Source organism: Euleptes europaea, chromosome 2, assembly GCF_029931775.1.
Source record: "Euleptes europaea isolate rEulEur1 chromosome 2, rEulEur1.hap1, whole genome shotgun sequence".
Taxonomy (NCBI): domain Eukaryota; kingdom Metazoa; phylum Chordata; class Lepidosauria; order Squamata; family Sphaerodactylidae; genus Euleptes; species Euleptes europaea.
In genome coordinates, this window is record NC_079313.1 from 99,221,744 (window position 1) to 99,239,392 (window position 17,649).

Here is a 17,649-nt window from a genome sequence, read left to right on the forward strand (position 1 = left end):
TTGAATTTGGCTGGATTGTGTCCTAAGTATTTTATTTGGAGTAAAGCTTCCCCCCCCTCAAAATGTTACCTGTACTATTAGCTGTTGATGCATTTGTAATAGGGTATTGTGCTGGGAATGCATTGGGAAATTTATCTGATGTTGCAGAGGTGATTTAAGCACGTGCAATTACTTTTCCTTAGATTGTATTGTGATGTTATCTTTTTCTCCTGTGTGTGCAGCAGATGTTCCTTGTAAAATATTACTAGCTTGGTGTTAGAACTTTTATACCAAAGAGAGCCTGCTGGAAAGCACATAATATTCAGAAATTTATTTAACACCACTAGTAATGTTGAACTTTTGGGAAGGTTTGAGACCTGTAGCACTTGTGTTGTGAGAAAAATGCACGCCCAAACTGGTCAACCAGTGGTGTGCTTATAAACCACACTTGATTTCCTGGGTTCCTTCAAACTATCATTCACTCAACCACTGCCAGAATACAATGAAGAATCTTGGCCAAACGGAGAATAAACTGGCTTGGAGAGTGGTATTGCTACAGCAATAAGAGGCTTTGACAGCCTTGAAACCCAGTTTGTAGTCCGTCCAGTTTGGATTATAGGTTAGTTTTGGTACATTACAAAGAATTCAGAAATGTAAAACCCATTTCTGAAATGCATGCTATAGCCTAGCCCAAATGTGAACAGCTTGTAGAATGATATAAGGCATCAAGCCTGACCCCACTGAAGTCCGAGGGGGTTTGCCAATAATTTCAGTGAGGCCAAGATTTTGGTGATCTTCAAGCCACTTACTCAATTAGGAGTAAGACGTTTGTGGACCATAAGCCTTGCAATTTCCTTTATTGTGAGGAACGTGTTGTTTTTGGCAAAAGAAGAGGGTGGTTGGTTAACACCACAATGAGCTGTACTCTTGCTCTCAAGTTGTTCAATCTCTTCCTCTGTATTAGTGTAAGGATAACCAAGGAATTTAAGTTCTTTACACCATTGAGTGTCAACAATGCTTTCTGTTGCTGTAACATTATCAAAATGATTTTCTTCTTCGTGCCAAGCCCATTCTTAATCACCCTCCCCTTTTTATGGCAGGTATGCCATACCTTCCCTCGCAAGATCATTTAAGGATGGAGTTATGCTTTTCCACCCAAGACAAAAATTCCAAGCCTATCCCACAGAATTTCAAAAGTAGTAGGAATCAAGGAAAGTAGCCAGGACTTCCGACCAGTTAATTGGGTGAGAAATGCAAATTGTGTAAGTCCTTAAATCCTGAGGGATATATATCTTACATTTTGACCCTCAAAGTCCATTCACCTCCACTGAGTCAAGTATCCCTCAGTTTTCAGGAGGTGCAAAATGTGATTTGGACACCATCAGTGTTAAAAATGTTTTCTAAAAAGATGTATCCCTACAGGGCTGAATTATGGCCTTAATTGTTCGTCCAGAGATCAGATATTTTGAAACCACCATGTTTTAATCTACTTTACCAAGGCCTAGTTTTTACAAAGAGCAGACAGGATAGGAAACCTGTGTTTGGACAACACAGCTTCAGCAGCACATTTCCAACCCTTTTACTCTACATGGCCTCACATGATGGAATGCTTCTGCATAGAAAACAAAAAGTCTCTACTTGCAGAAAACTAAGAGGTCACGGAGAAGGCTGACCGAGAACCTTTTCCCCTGCCAAGTAGTTTTTGTGTGTTCAGAATGGGGGTGTTTTTTTTTGTGTGTGGGGGTGATTGTTTGTTTTGGTATGGTGGAGCATTCAATCATGAGAGATCCCAGCTGCATGGTACAGTCCAGACATGGGTTTACTGTTTCATCTGTGAGAAGGAGGCCTAATTGCATTCCTTTCCCCCCCAGTGCAAACCAATCTTATCTCATTGTGGATGGAGGGAGATAAGGTGACTGGTAGCCTCACAGCTGTGCAGCCTATGTGCAAATTAATATTTTGTGCACAAAAACACACATGCAGATATGTGTCAGAAATTGAACCCCTTTTCAGAACAATTTGGAATATCTATGCTGAGGCTGCATTTGGTCACACAGTTGTATGTGTGCACATTTCCTGTTTGAAATCTGAGGGACTTGCACGTGTGTGACTGCAGTTCTGCAGCTGGAGATTGCAGTAAATTTTCCTATTGTAATGACGAGAAAAGACGTGTTTCACTTAGATTCACTCTTGTGATTAGTTAAGCCAATTATCTGATGTTTCTAATAGCTGAACTCTCGCCACACAGCTGTGTTATTCCACTGCAAAAAACAACTCCCGAGCTTTACTGCTTGCACATAGTTGATCAGCTCAGTACTTTACCTCTGACTCAATATTTTTTAAGTACATGAAAATAAATTGCTTCTAGGTGATCGGATTGGCACAGCCCTGCTTTCTCATTTTAATTTTTAACTTATGAATGGTGCCGCATGTTGACATAGTTGTTTGTTTGTTGCTAAACTTTATATAATATGTGATTTCAGATTCAGCTTGAACTATTATCTAACTCACTACATGTAGCAGTGCATTATATGTAATGTTAGTATTTCTGCTTGAATCCTTGATATTGCAATGGAATTCCTACTTTATTAAATGTATTTGATATGCTAGTTTATTGTGTAGAATTTAACTTTTTTCTGGTTGTGCTCTTCCTTTTTACAAGCCGCTAGATAAAGGTAGTTTCTGACAATTACTGATCTATGTTTGTATTGCCAATGTACTTAGGGGGTAATGTAAAAATCATTTTAACAAAAGGAAATACAGATATTTAAAAAATTTAGTACTAACTATATGGGGAAAGGGTCCATTGTGAAAACATAGTTTATCTTTGGATTCAATGTTTGTCTTTGGTTTTACAAAGTAGCTTGTATTTTAAGTATTTTCTACATAATATGGTAAAATGTAGAACAATTGCAATGCATCAATAAAAAAGGGTTAATTTTCTGTACTCTATATATTTGGTGGTTTCTGACTCCTCGTAACATAGTAAAAGGCCTCCTAGGCTTAATAATTTGGGAAACAACTTCACCTTTTCTTTCCGAAAAGGGATTTCTTTGAACTATATTTTAGAAGAAAGCTTGGGGGAACCACTGGGTACTCAGTATGTAAAAAAAAATCTGTTTAGACTAAATGAATCAGAACTGAATGCTGAAACACTTGTATCACACCAGAGGAAAGGAGCTCCAGATCTGTCCCCCTTCTCATTGGTTTGGAAGACATTAGGGGGCTTGAAAGTGCTAGTTTCAGAGTTAGTTCCTTGCTTGAGCCAGTCTTGAGATAGACCCTATGATGTGTCAGTTCTTCCCCTCTTTCCTCAGCTACTGAATCCTGTATCTTTTCACTTGAAGAAAATGCCTTGCAAGAGACTCCAGAGCTTTTTAGAGTAGAAGAAGAAGAGTTGGCATATAAAAACCGACTTTCTCTACCACTTAAGGGAGACTCAAACCGGCTTACAATCACCTTCCCTTCCCCACAATAGACACCCTGTGAGGTAGGTGAAGCTGAGAGAATGTGATTTGCTCAAGGTCACCCAGCTGGCTTCGTGTGGAGTAGTGGGGAAACAAATCTAGTTCACCAGATTAGCATCTGCTGCTCATGTGGAGGACTGGGGAATCAAACCCAGTTCTCCAGATCAGACTCCACCGCTCCAAACCACTGCTCTTAACCACTACACCACCCTGGCTCCAGGAGATATTTTAGTGGGTAGGGAGTGGTAAAAGGCTGGCAGGCGTAAGCATTAGGAGGCAGTACCAATATTCCAAGCACCAGAGACAGATGGGTTGGTGTTAGGAGGACATGAGCATGCAGCAAAGTGTAAAGTAACATCCTTTCTGGTTTCCAGCCTCGTATTGGCCACACATTTCCAAACCTATTAGCATGGAATTAGATGTTACCTGGAAACATGATTCCCAACACTGTGGTTCCTCTGTTATTCTGAGTGGAGGCATTTGCCAGGAAGAATCTGGAAGGGCAGGGATGCTTAATTCCCCACCTTCCTTGCTCATTGGTTTTTCCTTTGCAGTTGTCTATAAAGTTTTAATTAGTTTATTTCCTTTGCTAGGTTCCCAAACCAGGAATAAAAACCAGTTGAGTGAAAAATGGAGGAGGAAGAATTGTCATGGGAAAATTACCAGGGGCAGGAGGCATTAAGAGCCTTTCACTTCCACCCACTGATTATTGTGTGTAAGAGCCTCTCCCCCACATCACATTCCTATTATCATAGAAAACATAACTCAGAATGGACAGGTTCATGCATCCCTACCTTGTAGCTAAAAGAAGGCTACAATAGAAATAAGGCCCTGCTTCTGTCTGCATACCAAGACATTGTTTTTTCAGGTCACCAAGCAATCAAACTGAGAGTGTTTAGAGGTGAAATGAATACTGAATGGGTTTGAACGTGATCCATTTTGCAATGTATGTTCTGCAAGTATGCAGAGATAATGTTTCCCTCAAACTCGGCAATGCCAAGGGATTATCCCATTTTATCCTCACAACCCTGTGTGGGAGGTGTGGCTGAGACAGATTTTTGTAAGCCACCCAGTAAGAACAACAAAACGTAGCCCGCATAGTTGGAGGGCCCCTGAAACCAGCGTCATTCTACAGTCATGGCATGCATGTACTTAAAAAAAACACCTTGTAATGTAGTTCTTTACTGCCACCACTAGGGGCACATGGAAGGCAGAGCACAGTAAATAGCCCGTCTGCTCTCTGCAAAGGTTATTACAAGGAGGCAAAACGTGCCTATCCTGCTAAACTCATCAACCAAGCCAGCTCTGGAGAAAGGCAAGACAAGCTAGCACAGCTCATGGCTGCTACAGTCATTGTCAGGCTGTAGACTCCTAACATGGTTTCTAGCAGTCTGTTTTTCTCTTCCTTCCACCCAGTTCCATAATGTCTGCTCTGCCGGATTTTTCCTATTAGTGCATTGTAGAAAATAAAACAACCTTCCTCTTCTCTTAATTATCCTTTTTGACTGTTTAGGATGATGATGATGATGATGATGAATTGGTTTTTATATGCTGACTTTCTCTACCACTTAAGCAAGAATCAAACCGGCTTACAATCACCTTCCCTTCCCCCTAGCTGTGACTAGCCCAAGGTCACCCAGCAGACTTCATGTGTAGGAGTAGGGAAACCAACCCAGTTCACCAGATTAGAGTCCGCCGCTCATGTGGAGGAGTGGAGAATCAAACCCATTTATCCAGATTTGAATCTACCGCTCCTAACTACTACACCACACTGACTCTCTAATATTATTTAACAGTAGTATAACAGAAAACCCTTGTCTAATATAGTCCACCGCTCCTAACCAATACAGCACACTGGCTCTTTAACAGTATTTAATAGTAGTATAGCGGCAAACCCTTGTCAATATTATGAACAGAAGCCCGAGGGGTGGAGTTAATATTTCCCCATGATCATCCAAAATAGTAGAAGGATGCTCCCCCCCTTACATGCATGGTCATGGCATGTTAATCTGATTTAGTGGTGACACATGTGGCGGTGTCTGGAGACCGGCATCCAGGCCTCTACAATGATGCTGGGGCCACTAATGCTGGCTTAAGTAGCCTGGGTGCTGGCGTGAGCCCCCCGAATGCCAGTGTGGCCCCTTCCTGGCTTCCTAAGGGCTTTCACCCTTGAAGGTCAGGAATGCACTATAAGAGTTTTGGAGCACTGGAAGGCTTACACATTATCTTGTGTTATTTTGGTTGGTCTTAATAAACGTATTACATTACTTTTGGTTTTGATTTTGCTATGGACCGACATGGCTACCCTACATTCTTTAACTTCAAATAACCACCCCATCATCAACCTCAATAATAAGGATTTGCTGTAGAAATTTAATTGTAAGAATGGTGAGTGTGTTCTGAATGTACTCAGAAGCACCCTCATTTTCAGACTTCTTAAAGTTACTAAAATTCCACAATTTTGCACCTGCTTCTTAAACAGATGACAGCATAGGTGAAAACTGAACAGCAACATCAGTTTATTAATTATACAACATGGCCACATTAATTTAGTTGAAGGGTGCATTGTTCCCTCCCTGTTCAATCTATGTACTCCCATCCTGTCTGTTGTTGTGTTCTATATACCTGTAGAGCTGAAGTAGCAGGGTATGGAAAAGACATTTTCAGAGGCTGAGACTGAGTCACTAGACTTCATTAGTGGACTGAAAGTCTGAGCTCTCTTTGTTTTACAGCAAAGTAAACCAGAAAAGTGTCAGAGCATCCAAAAGTCATGTATAGGAACACAGAACAAAGAGAGAGCCATCAATTGAAATTCTCTGGAAAGCTGCTACAGATTCTTTAATGGAATTTGCTTTTATTTGCTACTGCAGATTTCGGTGCAGCCTCCAGATGGCACCACAAGGCTTTGCGTAGAAAGGAATTTCGTGCAACCCCAAACCCCCTCGAAGCAGAAAGCGGCGCTGTTTTCTGTACCCAATAGACCTTCAGTCTAATTCTCATGCAGTTTTAATGACTGATGACCCATGGAAATAACAATATGTAGATCATATAAATCTAAAGAGCAGTAACTGGTCTGTATTTGGGGCACAAAAAAATAGATGCTCACACAGCTCATCTCACATTTGATACACATTTTTTTCTAGCATGAGAATGAATTTTGGAAGTCCCCCCCCCCTTCTCTTACTATTAAACAAAATGGAATTGAAATGAGCAGGGTCCACAGGACTGGACAGTGAGGCAGTGGGCAGCAGGTGAAAGTGAGGAACAGGTTGATCGAGTCAGGAGGCCCCTCCCTTTCCAGGCTTCTGCCGCTCTTCAGCCTTATAATAGGGATGCTGATCAGATGTCCCCTGAAGGCCATCATCGTGAAAATATTCTGTCTAATAGTAGGGCGTGCAGTCTTGGAGGACTGGAGAAAGACTGTTGTTCTTGCCTGAAATTCATCAGAAACCATTTGCATTCTGCCATCATGTTACAAAACTGTACTGATTTTCCACGTCTGCTTCCGCTAAACAATTTCTGTATAAAAATACAACGGATATATATGCAGGAAATTGCTTGAAAATCATGGGTTTGTATATTACAGTCTGTTTCCAATGATGAAAGGGCATTTCCCTCATGTGCGTGTGCGAGGGGTGATTTCTGCTGATTCCTCCCTCTCATCATTCCCTCTTTGCCTCCTGTGCTGTTCAGGAGTGTCTTCTGACTCATAGGAACAACATTTCGGGGGTTCAATGGGCTACAGTGGGAGGGGGGAGTCCTGTTCTATGAGCTCTTCCCTGTCCACAGCTGTTTTAGAATATCAATGATGGTGTGTTTGATTTAAAATCTAGTTTTCTGTCATAGTCTTTTTATTCTGAGAAACAACCTTCGTCTTAGGGCAGCAATTTCTGGGGCAGATTTTGTCTTCTGAAGAGCACCAGTATTTTGTAGAGAATTCTGGCGGGTTTTCTGGGACTAGGGTTGCCAGATGCCCCCTCTCTTCCAGTGGAAAATTTTGGGGGCAGGGATCGCATGCGCGTGGCCACGAGCGATGCGATCTTGTAACTTCTGGTTTACTTTGAAAACCGCCACAGCGCAACGAGACAATTTGCCACTCAAACTCCCATTTGACTGGTATATTGTCCGGTCGCACTGTGGCACTTCCAGAAGTGTCCGGAAGTGAAATGATCACATTGCTCGCGGCCCTGCATGTGCAATCCTTGCTGTGATCTGGCTGATGGATTTCAAGCCACCTGGCAACGCTATCTAGAATATACTCTTACTTAGGTCACTGGGCCAGAATGGTTGGGCTTCACCGATGTGAAGTGAAAGCACAGTCCAGAACACAATAATTGTTTTCCTGCTATTAGATATTCCCTGCAATTACATATTGCAAAGGAACATGAGCAGTGGCAAACTAACTGCCTTCAGTGAAAGCTACTCCGCCATTACTGATCTTAATGAAGATTCCTGATTAGCATCCAAGGACAGCCAATTTGGTGTAATCATGCTTAGAGTGCCTGGATAGGATTTGGGAGACCCTGGCTTGAATCCTTACTGGGCCATGAACACTTGCTGGGTGACCTTGGGCCAGTTACACTCTCTCAGCATAACATACCTCACAGAGCTGTAGTTGTGAGGATAAAATGGAGGGGGTTGGAGAACAATGTTGTAAGCTACAAGTGGGGTATGAATATTTAAATAATGAAAGAACCCTGGTTTGAGTTAAGGGGAATTCTCCTGACACTTCCTGGGTTGGGTTTAGAATCCAAGACTCTGTTTTGAGGATCAGTGGTCTGACAAAGTATCAGGCAGCTTCATATGGAAATAAGGTTGGGAAATACCTGGAGATTTTGAATGTGGAGCTTGAGCAGGGCAGGATTTGGGGAGGGACTTCAATGGGCCATAATGCCATAGAGTCCACCTTCTAAAGCTGCCATTTTCTCCAGGTGAACTGTCTGTTGCCGGGAGATTTATTGTAATAGTGGAAGATCTCCAGCCACCACCTCGAGATTGGCAACCCTATGTGGAAAGAAGGCAAATCAATATAATAATGTGCTTCATGACATCTGCCCTCCCACCAAGGGATATCAAAAGGCCCAGGCAGAACATGTTGTGGAGGCCCCAGAACAGATTGCTGCATACAGTAATTATGTGGTAATATTCACTGTGTAGACATTTCAGCATAGTAAAGTCAGAAACAACTTTCCCCTTTATGAAATTCATAAACATCAGCACAACTTTAACAGAAAAGAGGAGAGTTTAAGAATGAATAAGGCTTGGCTTCCTGCCCTGAAAAACCTCCAGACAAAGACAACATTCAACAATAGCCATACAGATTAGTTTAGGATTACACACATTAACAGATCACTTCAGGATACAATGGTTCCATATTAACATACCATACCCTCATTAGCACATTATCTTGATACTTACAGGACAATACTTTTGCAGGACAATACTCAGCTCAAACCCAACCCCTTTCTGACTATATATTACTCTTCCTACACCCTTGACACTGAGAGACACTGTCCTTCAGTGTTACTACTCTGAAGATGCCTGCCACAGTTGCTGGCGAAACGTCAGGAAAGAAAATTCCAAGACCACGGTTACACAGCCCGGATAACCTACAAGAACCAACTTTCCCCTTTGCTATACATAAAGTAATGAATGCATTGTAGAATGCTCTACAATGAATGCTTAGGGCCTAAGTATTTCTTTTGACCTCTTTAGCAGCTAAGTTCTTTTGTCTCCTAAAACCAGCATGCAGGTAACCACAGTTACTTGGGCCAGCCAAGTCACATATCACGATGGTCTCTCTCCCCTCCCCAGATCCAAATCACGCTGATATAAAATCATAGAATCATAGAGTTGGAAGGGACCACCAGGGTCATCTAGTCCAACCCCCTGCATATATAATTAATATAATATAATTAGACAATACCTCACAGCCACTGGGTATTCTCACCCAAGGGACAACCCAGAAGGATTAAACAATGGCACATTGTCCACATAAGCAAAAATTTCTGTTATGACTGCTAAAGTTAATTCAGGAGTTATTATCCTAGGATAAGCGTTCCAGCATTGAGGCCCCAGCAAAGATTAGCCTGCTTCTCACTGCCATTAGGTTGCAGCGCCTAACCTAGAGGTTATTCCAATTGCCTTGCTAATTGTGGAACTGCAGAACCTTCTCTCTCCTTTGGTGCTCAAACGATTCTGGCAGGAAAGGAGTTAACACTCAAAGTGAGCCTCATTGGAGCAATCTCTTTCCTCCAAATGTAGCCATCTGGATTCAATAAAAAACTAGCAAATGAGAGTCTGTGTTCCCTCCCCTCTTTTTACGGAGAAACTGTCAAAACATTCCAATGGTGTGAGCTAGAATCCGGTGCAGAGATCGCTGGCAAAGCGCAAGACCCCAGGTACAGTCATGGCTCCCCAAAATGCCTTTCTTCTGCTGGTTATCCTGGCTGATACCATCCACGGGCAACAACAACAACAGTTGATGGAGTACATGGAAAGAAGGCTGGCCGTCTTAGAGGTGAGAACATGAGACCAGAATGGCAAACGAGGCACCCCGCTCTGGATTTGATACACACAGGGCTAGGAGAGTTCCATTATGCAGTTATGGACATTGGCTCTGGAGTTACTTGCCGCAGCCAGATAGAAGAAATCAATGCCTAACTGGGGACTGACTTCAAGGTTTGAAAATGATTCTTGAACTACAATTTAAGCTAAGGAGCTGAGCTACAACAGAGAGCCATACCCACCCTTCACCCACAAGTGTTGGCAAGTTGAGAGGGTTGGGTAGATATGGGGAAGTCTCAGGCTGCCCTGTTGGGGTAGTTTCTCTTTATAGGAAGTTCAAGATGTTCTGAGATAATTTTCCAACCTTGTTCTCTACTTTGGCATTTCATAGCTCCGTAGAATCCCTCATTTTAGAACCCAAAGGGTGCATAGCTTTCTATTCTACTTAAAACATTTGCCATTATATCTTTATTTGATAACCCTGCAGTGGCTACTGAATTTTAGCAGCTGGATCCAAAGCACTGACTGGGAGGATAAGAAAGGCTGTTAAGACTTGCTGATTTCTACAATCATATAAGAAGAAAAGTTTGCAGAGAATCTTGAGAGTGTAATGCATAGTGCACAGTGAGAAATGAACGCCTCTTGCTTATTTCCAAAAGGCAAACATGATTGTGAGACACTTGGTTTTTTTAGCCTGCAGTACTGATACTCCTATAGTCTTATTATATCCGCTGTACCTGGTGGTGTGAACAGGGTTAGAGTTTCAGGCTGGTGATTTTTTTCAACGTGTCAGGATTGGGTACTTTTACCCTCTCCTGAATGAATACTTGCTTGTCGTAGAGCTTCATATCTTTCATCCCTAAAGTTTTTGTTTCCCTTTCTTTCCACAGGAGCGGATCTCCCAGTGGCACGATCAGAGCAGTCGTTACTCCACTGAGCTGAGGGATTTTAAAAACAAGGTGCTGTCCATGCTGGAATCCGTGGAGAAAGAACGGGAGACCATCCGGGTGGAGGTAGAGAACACAGCAGTGAGGGTGGATCGGCTGGAGCGTGAGGTGGACTACCTTGAAACCCAAAATCCTGCTCCACCTTGTGTGGAGGTAGATGAGAAGCTTGTGGAAAATCAGGTCTCCACAGGCAAAAAGCGCAAGAATGAGAAGTACGAGATACTGACAGGTGAGAAGAAGTCCTCACAGCTTATACTTGTAATACATTCTGCCAACGCAGACATGCAGTGATCTCCCACAAGTCCCTGACATGGACCACATGTTCTATGTCTGGTCTTCATGAGACAAATGTGTGTGTATAGGCCTAGCTGCAAATGCAGTTGCCTTGCTTGTTGGTGGTGGTAGGGGGAGTGCCATGCAGTTATGTGCCTTGTGTTAAAGGGTTAAATGTGAAGTCTAGCACTAGACTGGGGAAAAGCATACTGGACGCTTTATTTGTTGACCTAAAGGTTAGTGACTGAGAACTGGCAAGGTTACTAAAATTGGCAATACGAAATTAAAGAGGGCCAGTTACCAAATGAGAGCAAGATAGCTCAAAGCCCCATAATATTTATTTAACATGTTTTATACACTTTTCATCATTCTTAAAGTGGTTTCCAAATATAAACTAGTTTTAAACAAATTTAAAAACTCTAAGCGATCATTAGACATTAAACTTAATAAGCATGATTAGTTCAAGTCTGAGCCCGAGTAAACAGCATTGCCTTACGCTGCTGTCTGAACAGTCAGAGAGAAGAGGCAACTTTACCTCAACTGACAGGGCAGCTACTGAGGGCCAAACCAGACATTACAATGTCCACAACCCGTAGACACTGCCATCATTTTAGAGGTGAACTTGAACCATTTAAAAATGCTGCAATGGCCTACAGAGTGCAGGACCAGGTGACTTGTCTCCCTGCAGCTTTTGAAGTAGTTCAGAATTTCCTGCATTGTGCTGGGGGTTGGACTAGATGACCCTGGTACCTTCCAGCTCTATGATTCTATGATTCTATAAGTGCCGAAACAGCTCCCTGTTGGAGTGGGGACACAAGATTGCCTTGTCCCACTGCCCTGTGGGCCCAATCAGGATTGGGTCCTCACAGCATTCTGAAATGGTTTGAAGTCACTTCTAAAATGGTGGTGGCCCAAGATGTCATAACATCTAGTTTGGTCCTGAGAACAATCTTACCTGGGCAGCCGCAGTTCTTATCTCTTTTAGGGAGGATCTTAAAATCCATCCTGCCTCATTTGGGGAGAGATGGTCCCTCAAGTATGTGAGACACAGACAGTAACGGGCTTTAAAGGTCAAAACCACCACCTTCAACTGAGTTTGGAAACAAACTGTAGATGATATAATATTGCTGTCATATGAGTTGTCCTCCTGACTCCTGTCAGTAGATGAGCTGCTACGTTCTGGTCCAGATGGAGTGTCGGCATCATCTTCAAGGGCAGTCCCAGACAAAGGTCATTATAGTGATCTACCCTCAGTGTTACAATAGCATGGTTCAGTGTGGCTCGATCAGCTTTGTCCCCTCACACCCTTTTCCTAACTCAAAGGGTCCCCAGGGGGTCATTATTTGCCCCATCAGAGGTCTGCTTTTGCACTGAATGTTTGCACTTGCAGCCCCACCATGAGGCAAATAACACCCCCAGGCCATTTGCGGTTGGGAAAATGGACTGAGTCTTCCTTTGCACACTAGCGTCTGAGGAGAACTGGGCAAGAAATGCACTCAACAAAACATTTCAATGTCCTCTGCATTGCTTTCCTGTCCTGTCAGCTATTGAAATAGGGAATGGCAGGACTATATATATTAATAAAAGCTTAGATATAAATCACTGAAGCTAATCTGCGCATTGCCAAGAAAAAAACAACAAGTTTGCCAGAAATAAATCAGAAACAACTTATTGTTGTTTAGGACGCTCTGTAAACAAGCAAGTTTGGTCTCAGCTATTCAACGAGATTTGGAATCTCATTTAAGCTGTCCAAATGGTGCATTTTCCGTTTCTGAGGTAAATGAATAATGAACATATGAAGCTGCCTTATACCATTGGTCCATTTGCCTCAGTATTGTCTACTCTCACTGGCAATAGCTCTCCAGGGCCTCAAACAGAGAACAGATCTTTGAGAACCCCAGTTACCCCAGATCCTGTTGTAATCAGAGATGCCAGGGATTGAATCAGAGACCTTCTGCATGCAAAGCGGATGCTCTACCACTGAGCCAAGCTCCTCCCCTAAGGCTCATGATTCCCTTTAATGAGGGACCAGTCTGCAGAAATCAACAAAAATTGAAATCTTCTGAATGCATCCCCACCCCACTGTGAATATACATAGCATGATCACCAATCTCTCTATATAGCTTTGCTCACCAGAGGCCTTGGAGGGCAGATCTTTGGCCTGATCCAGCAACAGCAGCTAGTCAGATGTTTACAGATAGCTCAGAGTACAGATGGTGGTATTAGTTATTTTGGGCTTCTCCATGAGAACATGGAGCCTTCATTCTTAGCTATAATGACTGATAGCCATGGAGAGACCTATCGCGCATTATCTTGATCCAGTGACAGAGTTCCATACACGGGACTATTGTAAGGGAAGCACAATTTCCTATTTTCCCCTCCTAAATGGTGAACCTTAAGGAAGGGGCCTGTATGATTTTAATCCTGTATAATACATTGACTATCGTAAGTACTTTTATAACTAATAAATGATGATGGCGATGAGGGAAAATTTAAACCCTGCAGCCAACTGTACCTTCTTGGGTACCCAGCACAGCTTTGTGTTGAAGGTGAGCAGTCTTAAAGACTGTGGGGAGAGTTCTGGAGGAATGTGTAACCATTTCTTTCCTCTTGAATTAACATAATTGGTTGGAGCACACTTTTCAAAGTCATCACTCAAAGTAAGGGAATGTAGGATAAACATTACCTTTTTTCTCAGCATGGGTGCAAATTAAAAGAGGAACATCAGTAGTTTAATCCTCACTGAGGTGGCCATGCAAATAGAACATAAAGTGGAACACTTTACTGCTGGAGCTAATGTGGGTGTAAACGACAGCTCTTTGAAAGTCTAGGTGCAAACATACTCATGACAAGCATTTCTGAGAGTCCCAGAAATCTGGAGGGGGAAAACCCACCAGATTCTGAACAAAGCAGACATGCAGGCATTTATAGGTTACATCCAAACTAGATTGGCGATTTCCACTTATTCCCCCTTCCCAGCTCAAGCCCCCCTCTTGGTGTACCTGTGGATTCTCTTATCCCTCCCAAGAGCAGAATTCTGTGGAAATAAGTGGGTCGCAGTGGGTGGGTGGGGGGAGGCAGAAAATTTCCATTTCACTGATGGAAAATATAATGTGAATCCAACTCTGTGATTTGCTCACCTGACTGTACTGCATTCAGACTTCATGATAAACGATCGGTTATAGACTACCATTTGATTAAACTCCAGTTTAGTACAGTGTTGGAGCGCAGGCTTCCCAAGAAGCAATGGCTTGTTGGTGGAAGCTCAGCTGGCATTCTGACTTCTTTAGCTAACTAATGGTTAGTAGAAGAAGAGATGCTGACATCCAAATTAAGAAGATCGAGTTCTGTTTGTTTGGCTAATGTTGGTCAGAACAGCACAACAACGTAACTGCTCCAGTGGCATTTGGCTACGCTAGCGTTTTCTCAGGGCCTACCCTCCCTGCTCTGTGTCCCTTTCCCCACAACCACCAATACATGGGTCACTGGAATTCAGCCCAAATGTCTGGCCTTACCTGGAGGAAGCTGGGCAGGAGAGCTGCTGTGAAAGGAGGTGGTCAAATCTTGCACCCAGGCAGAGTGATGATGGATGGGTTTTAGAGGGCTGCTATGGAAGTGCGGTATTGTGGTCTCCAGGCCAGTGGAGACTAGTAGATGGAGTTGGGGGGACTGAGAAGGAGAGAAAGTTCAGCCTAGAGGAAGAAGGAGGGGAAGAGACCTACTAGAAGCCATAGGGACCATAGCCAGGCTTGAACAGCTTGGGCCCTGCACTGCTGAGGGGCTGTAAAAGCTAAGCAGGTGATATTAACCATTGCTAGATCTCTGGTGTGTCCCCGATAAACATGCAGGGCAGCATAAACATACAGGGCAGACTTCTTCTGAGGCTGCTTTCATGAATGCACCCCTGGTATGATATTCTACTACCCCTGAGAGTTCCACACTCCCTTCACTCACCAACAGCCATATCTTCCTCCCCATAAAGAAAAATGTCAGTTCAAAAGCCACCTTTGGATCCAAGGAGATAGCAAGTGAGTGAGTGGCCTGGCCATGACCATCTGTTTCTTCTCAAGAGTTTATTTTATTTCTGAGAGAAAAACAAATTAAAGGAATGTAGTAAAATAGCAAGAGAGAAAGGCTGTAAAAGCTCTATTTTCGTTCAGAGCAAAAATGTTTAGGGAATGCAGAGAAGACTGAAAAGGCGAGAGAGAGAGAGGAGGCTGGCTGATAATTAGCTTAGCTGAGAGCAGAAGATCTCTGAGGGGATCCAAAGATCTCCAGGGTTTCCCCTAGATTTCTCTGCCTGTTGCCTGCCCATTGGTTTGGGATGTTAGCGAGCAGACCGCATATGAAGTAATGCTTTGCCACATAGTACAACAGAGATCAGGACAGTATTCTGTGATTCTGCTTAGGGGAAGCAAAGGAGTCAAGCAGCAGACTAACTGGGGTTTACAAACAAACTGTATGTAGTCTGTTATGTATGTCTGGTAGACTAACTAGGGTTTGTGCAACAAACTGTAACTTAAACAACTATGGTTTATCATGACATAATAATAATGTATTGGGTATTGAGTAATAGGAGTATTGTGTCTAGATCAAGGGAAGTAATACTACCACTGTATTTTGCATTGGTCACTCACTTGGAATACAGTGTCCAGTTTTGGGCTCCACAATTTAAGAAGGATGTTGACAAGTTGGAGCATGTCCAGAGGAGGGCGACCAGAATGGTCAAAGGTCTGGAATCCCTATGAGGAGAGACTTAGGGAGTTGGGTTTGTTTAGTTTGGAGAAGAGAAGGTTGAGGGGAGACATGATAGCCATGTTTAAATATTTGAAGGGATGTCATGTTGATGAGGGAACTAGCTTGTTCTCTGTTGCTCCAGTGACTAGGACACGGAGTAATGGATTTAAACTAATAGAAAAGTGGTTCCACCTAAACATTAGGAAGAACTTTCTGATGGTGAGGGCTGTTCGATGGTGGAATGCACTGCCTCAGAGGGTGGTGGAGTCCCCGTCTTTGGAGATCTTTAAGCAGAGGCTGGATGGCCATCTGTCGGGAGTGCTTTGATTGTGGGATCCTGCATGGCAGGGGGAGGGTTGGGGTCACTGGGGATGTGGGAGGGAGGGAGTTGTTAATTTCCTGCATTGGGCAGGGGGTTGGACTAGATGACTCTGGTGGTCCCTTCCAACTTTATGATTCTATGATTCTATGTTGTGTTTTAGTATCCTTTTTTTTGAAATTCTGAGCTACAAGTTTGTGTTAGAGAACAAAGCTTAAACCTTCTGTAACTATTCTTTCCAGATTGCAGTGATACTATCTCCCAAGTGAAATCCATGAAGATTCTAAAGCGTTTTGGCAGCACTGCTGGACTGTGGACCAAAGACCCATTAGGGAATTCAGAGAAGATCTATGTGTTTGATGGCACCAGCAATGATACGGTATATGTTTTTCCCAGGATGAGGGAATTCACACTCTTTTCTGCTACCCGAAAGGCAGCACGTATCAGGCTACCCTATCCATGGGTGGGCACGGGACACTTGGTATATGGGGGCCACCTTTATTATATCCGGCGACATGGCACATTCCAGGTCATCAAATTCAGTTTGGCCAACAAGACTATTGTTGACAGCTCTGTCTTCCCTGCTGAGGAGCAGATCCCTGTCTTTGGTCTTTCATTTTACAACTACATTGATCTGGTAGCTGATGAAGAAGGACTCTGGGCCATCTATGCCACACAAGAGAATGAGAAGAATATTGCACTGGCCAAACTAGACCCTGCATCACTAGACATAGAGCAAATGTGGGACACACCGTGCCCCCGGGAGAACGCGGAGAGTGCCTTTGTCATCTGTGGAGCCCTCTATGTGGTGTACAATACCCGGCTGCCCAGTCGGTCCCGTATCCAGTGTGTCTTTGATGTCAGTGGCTCTATGGCGTCTGAAGATGCTGCCCTGGTCTATTTCCCCAAGCGGTATGGTTCTCACTCCAGTATGAAATACAACCCCAAAGAGAGACAGATCTATGCCTGGGATGATGGCTATCAGATCATCTACCGTATGGAGATGAAGAAGAAGACTGAGGTCTGAGAAGGGCTCTGTCGGAGACAGCATCAGGGACATGTTCCTGTGACTCAGCCACCCACTCATACCAAGGGGCGCTGTGGCATGTTCAGCTCCTGAGAACATTAGCAGCCACTGAAAGTAGCAGCTGGAGTATTAAAAGAGAGAGAGAGAGAGATGTTTTCACATTCCTCAATTATTAGGGTGAACTGTTCATACACAGATTAGGCTTGATTACAACTATTCTGCAAATTATTGAACGTATAATATACATCTATATAAAATGGAAGATATTTACTTTCTTTTAAAAAAAGACTAGTTCAGTTTCAACTAGCTAAAGAGAAAAACAACTGAACGGCAACAACAAAAGAATGACATTTTGCAATAAAAGTGCAGATAATTTATCTTGTAAAAAAAGAC

The 17,649-nt window shown here is 43.1% G+C and overlaps 1 protein-coding gene across 1 annotated transcript; it reads left to right on the forward strand.

Moving 5' to 3' along the window:
• The first annotated feature begins 9,795 nt into the window (after positions 1-9,795).
• On the forward strand, positions 9,796-17,257 carry OLFML3 (olfactomedin like 3). Its single transcript, XM_056844579.1, has 3 exons — positions 9,796-9,966; positions 10,844-11,129; positions 16,472-17,257. The coding sequence occupies exons 1-3, from the start codon at positions 9,856-9,858 to the stop codon at positions 17,254-17,256; spliced, it is 1,182 nt and encodes a 393-aa protein (XP_056700557.1). The 5' UTR covers positions 9,796-9,855; the 3' UTR covers position 17,257.
• Positions 17,258-17,649: the final 392 nt, after the last annotated feature.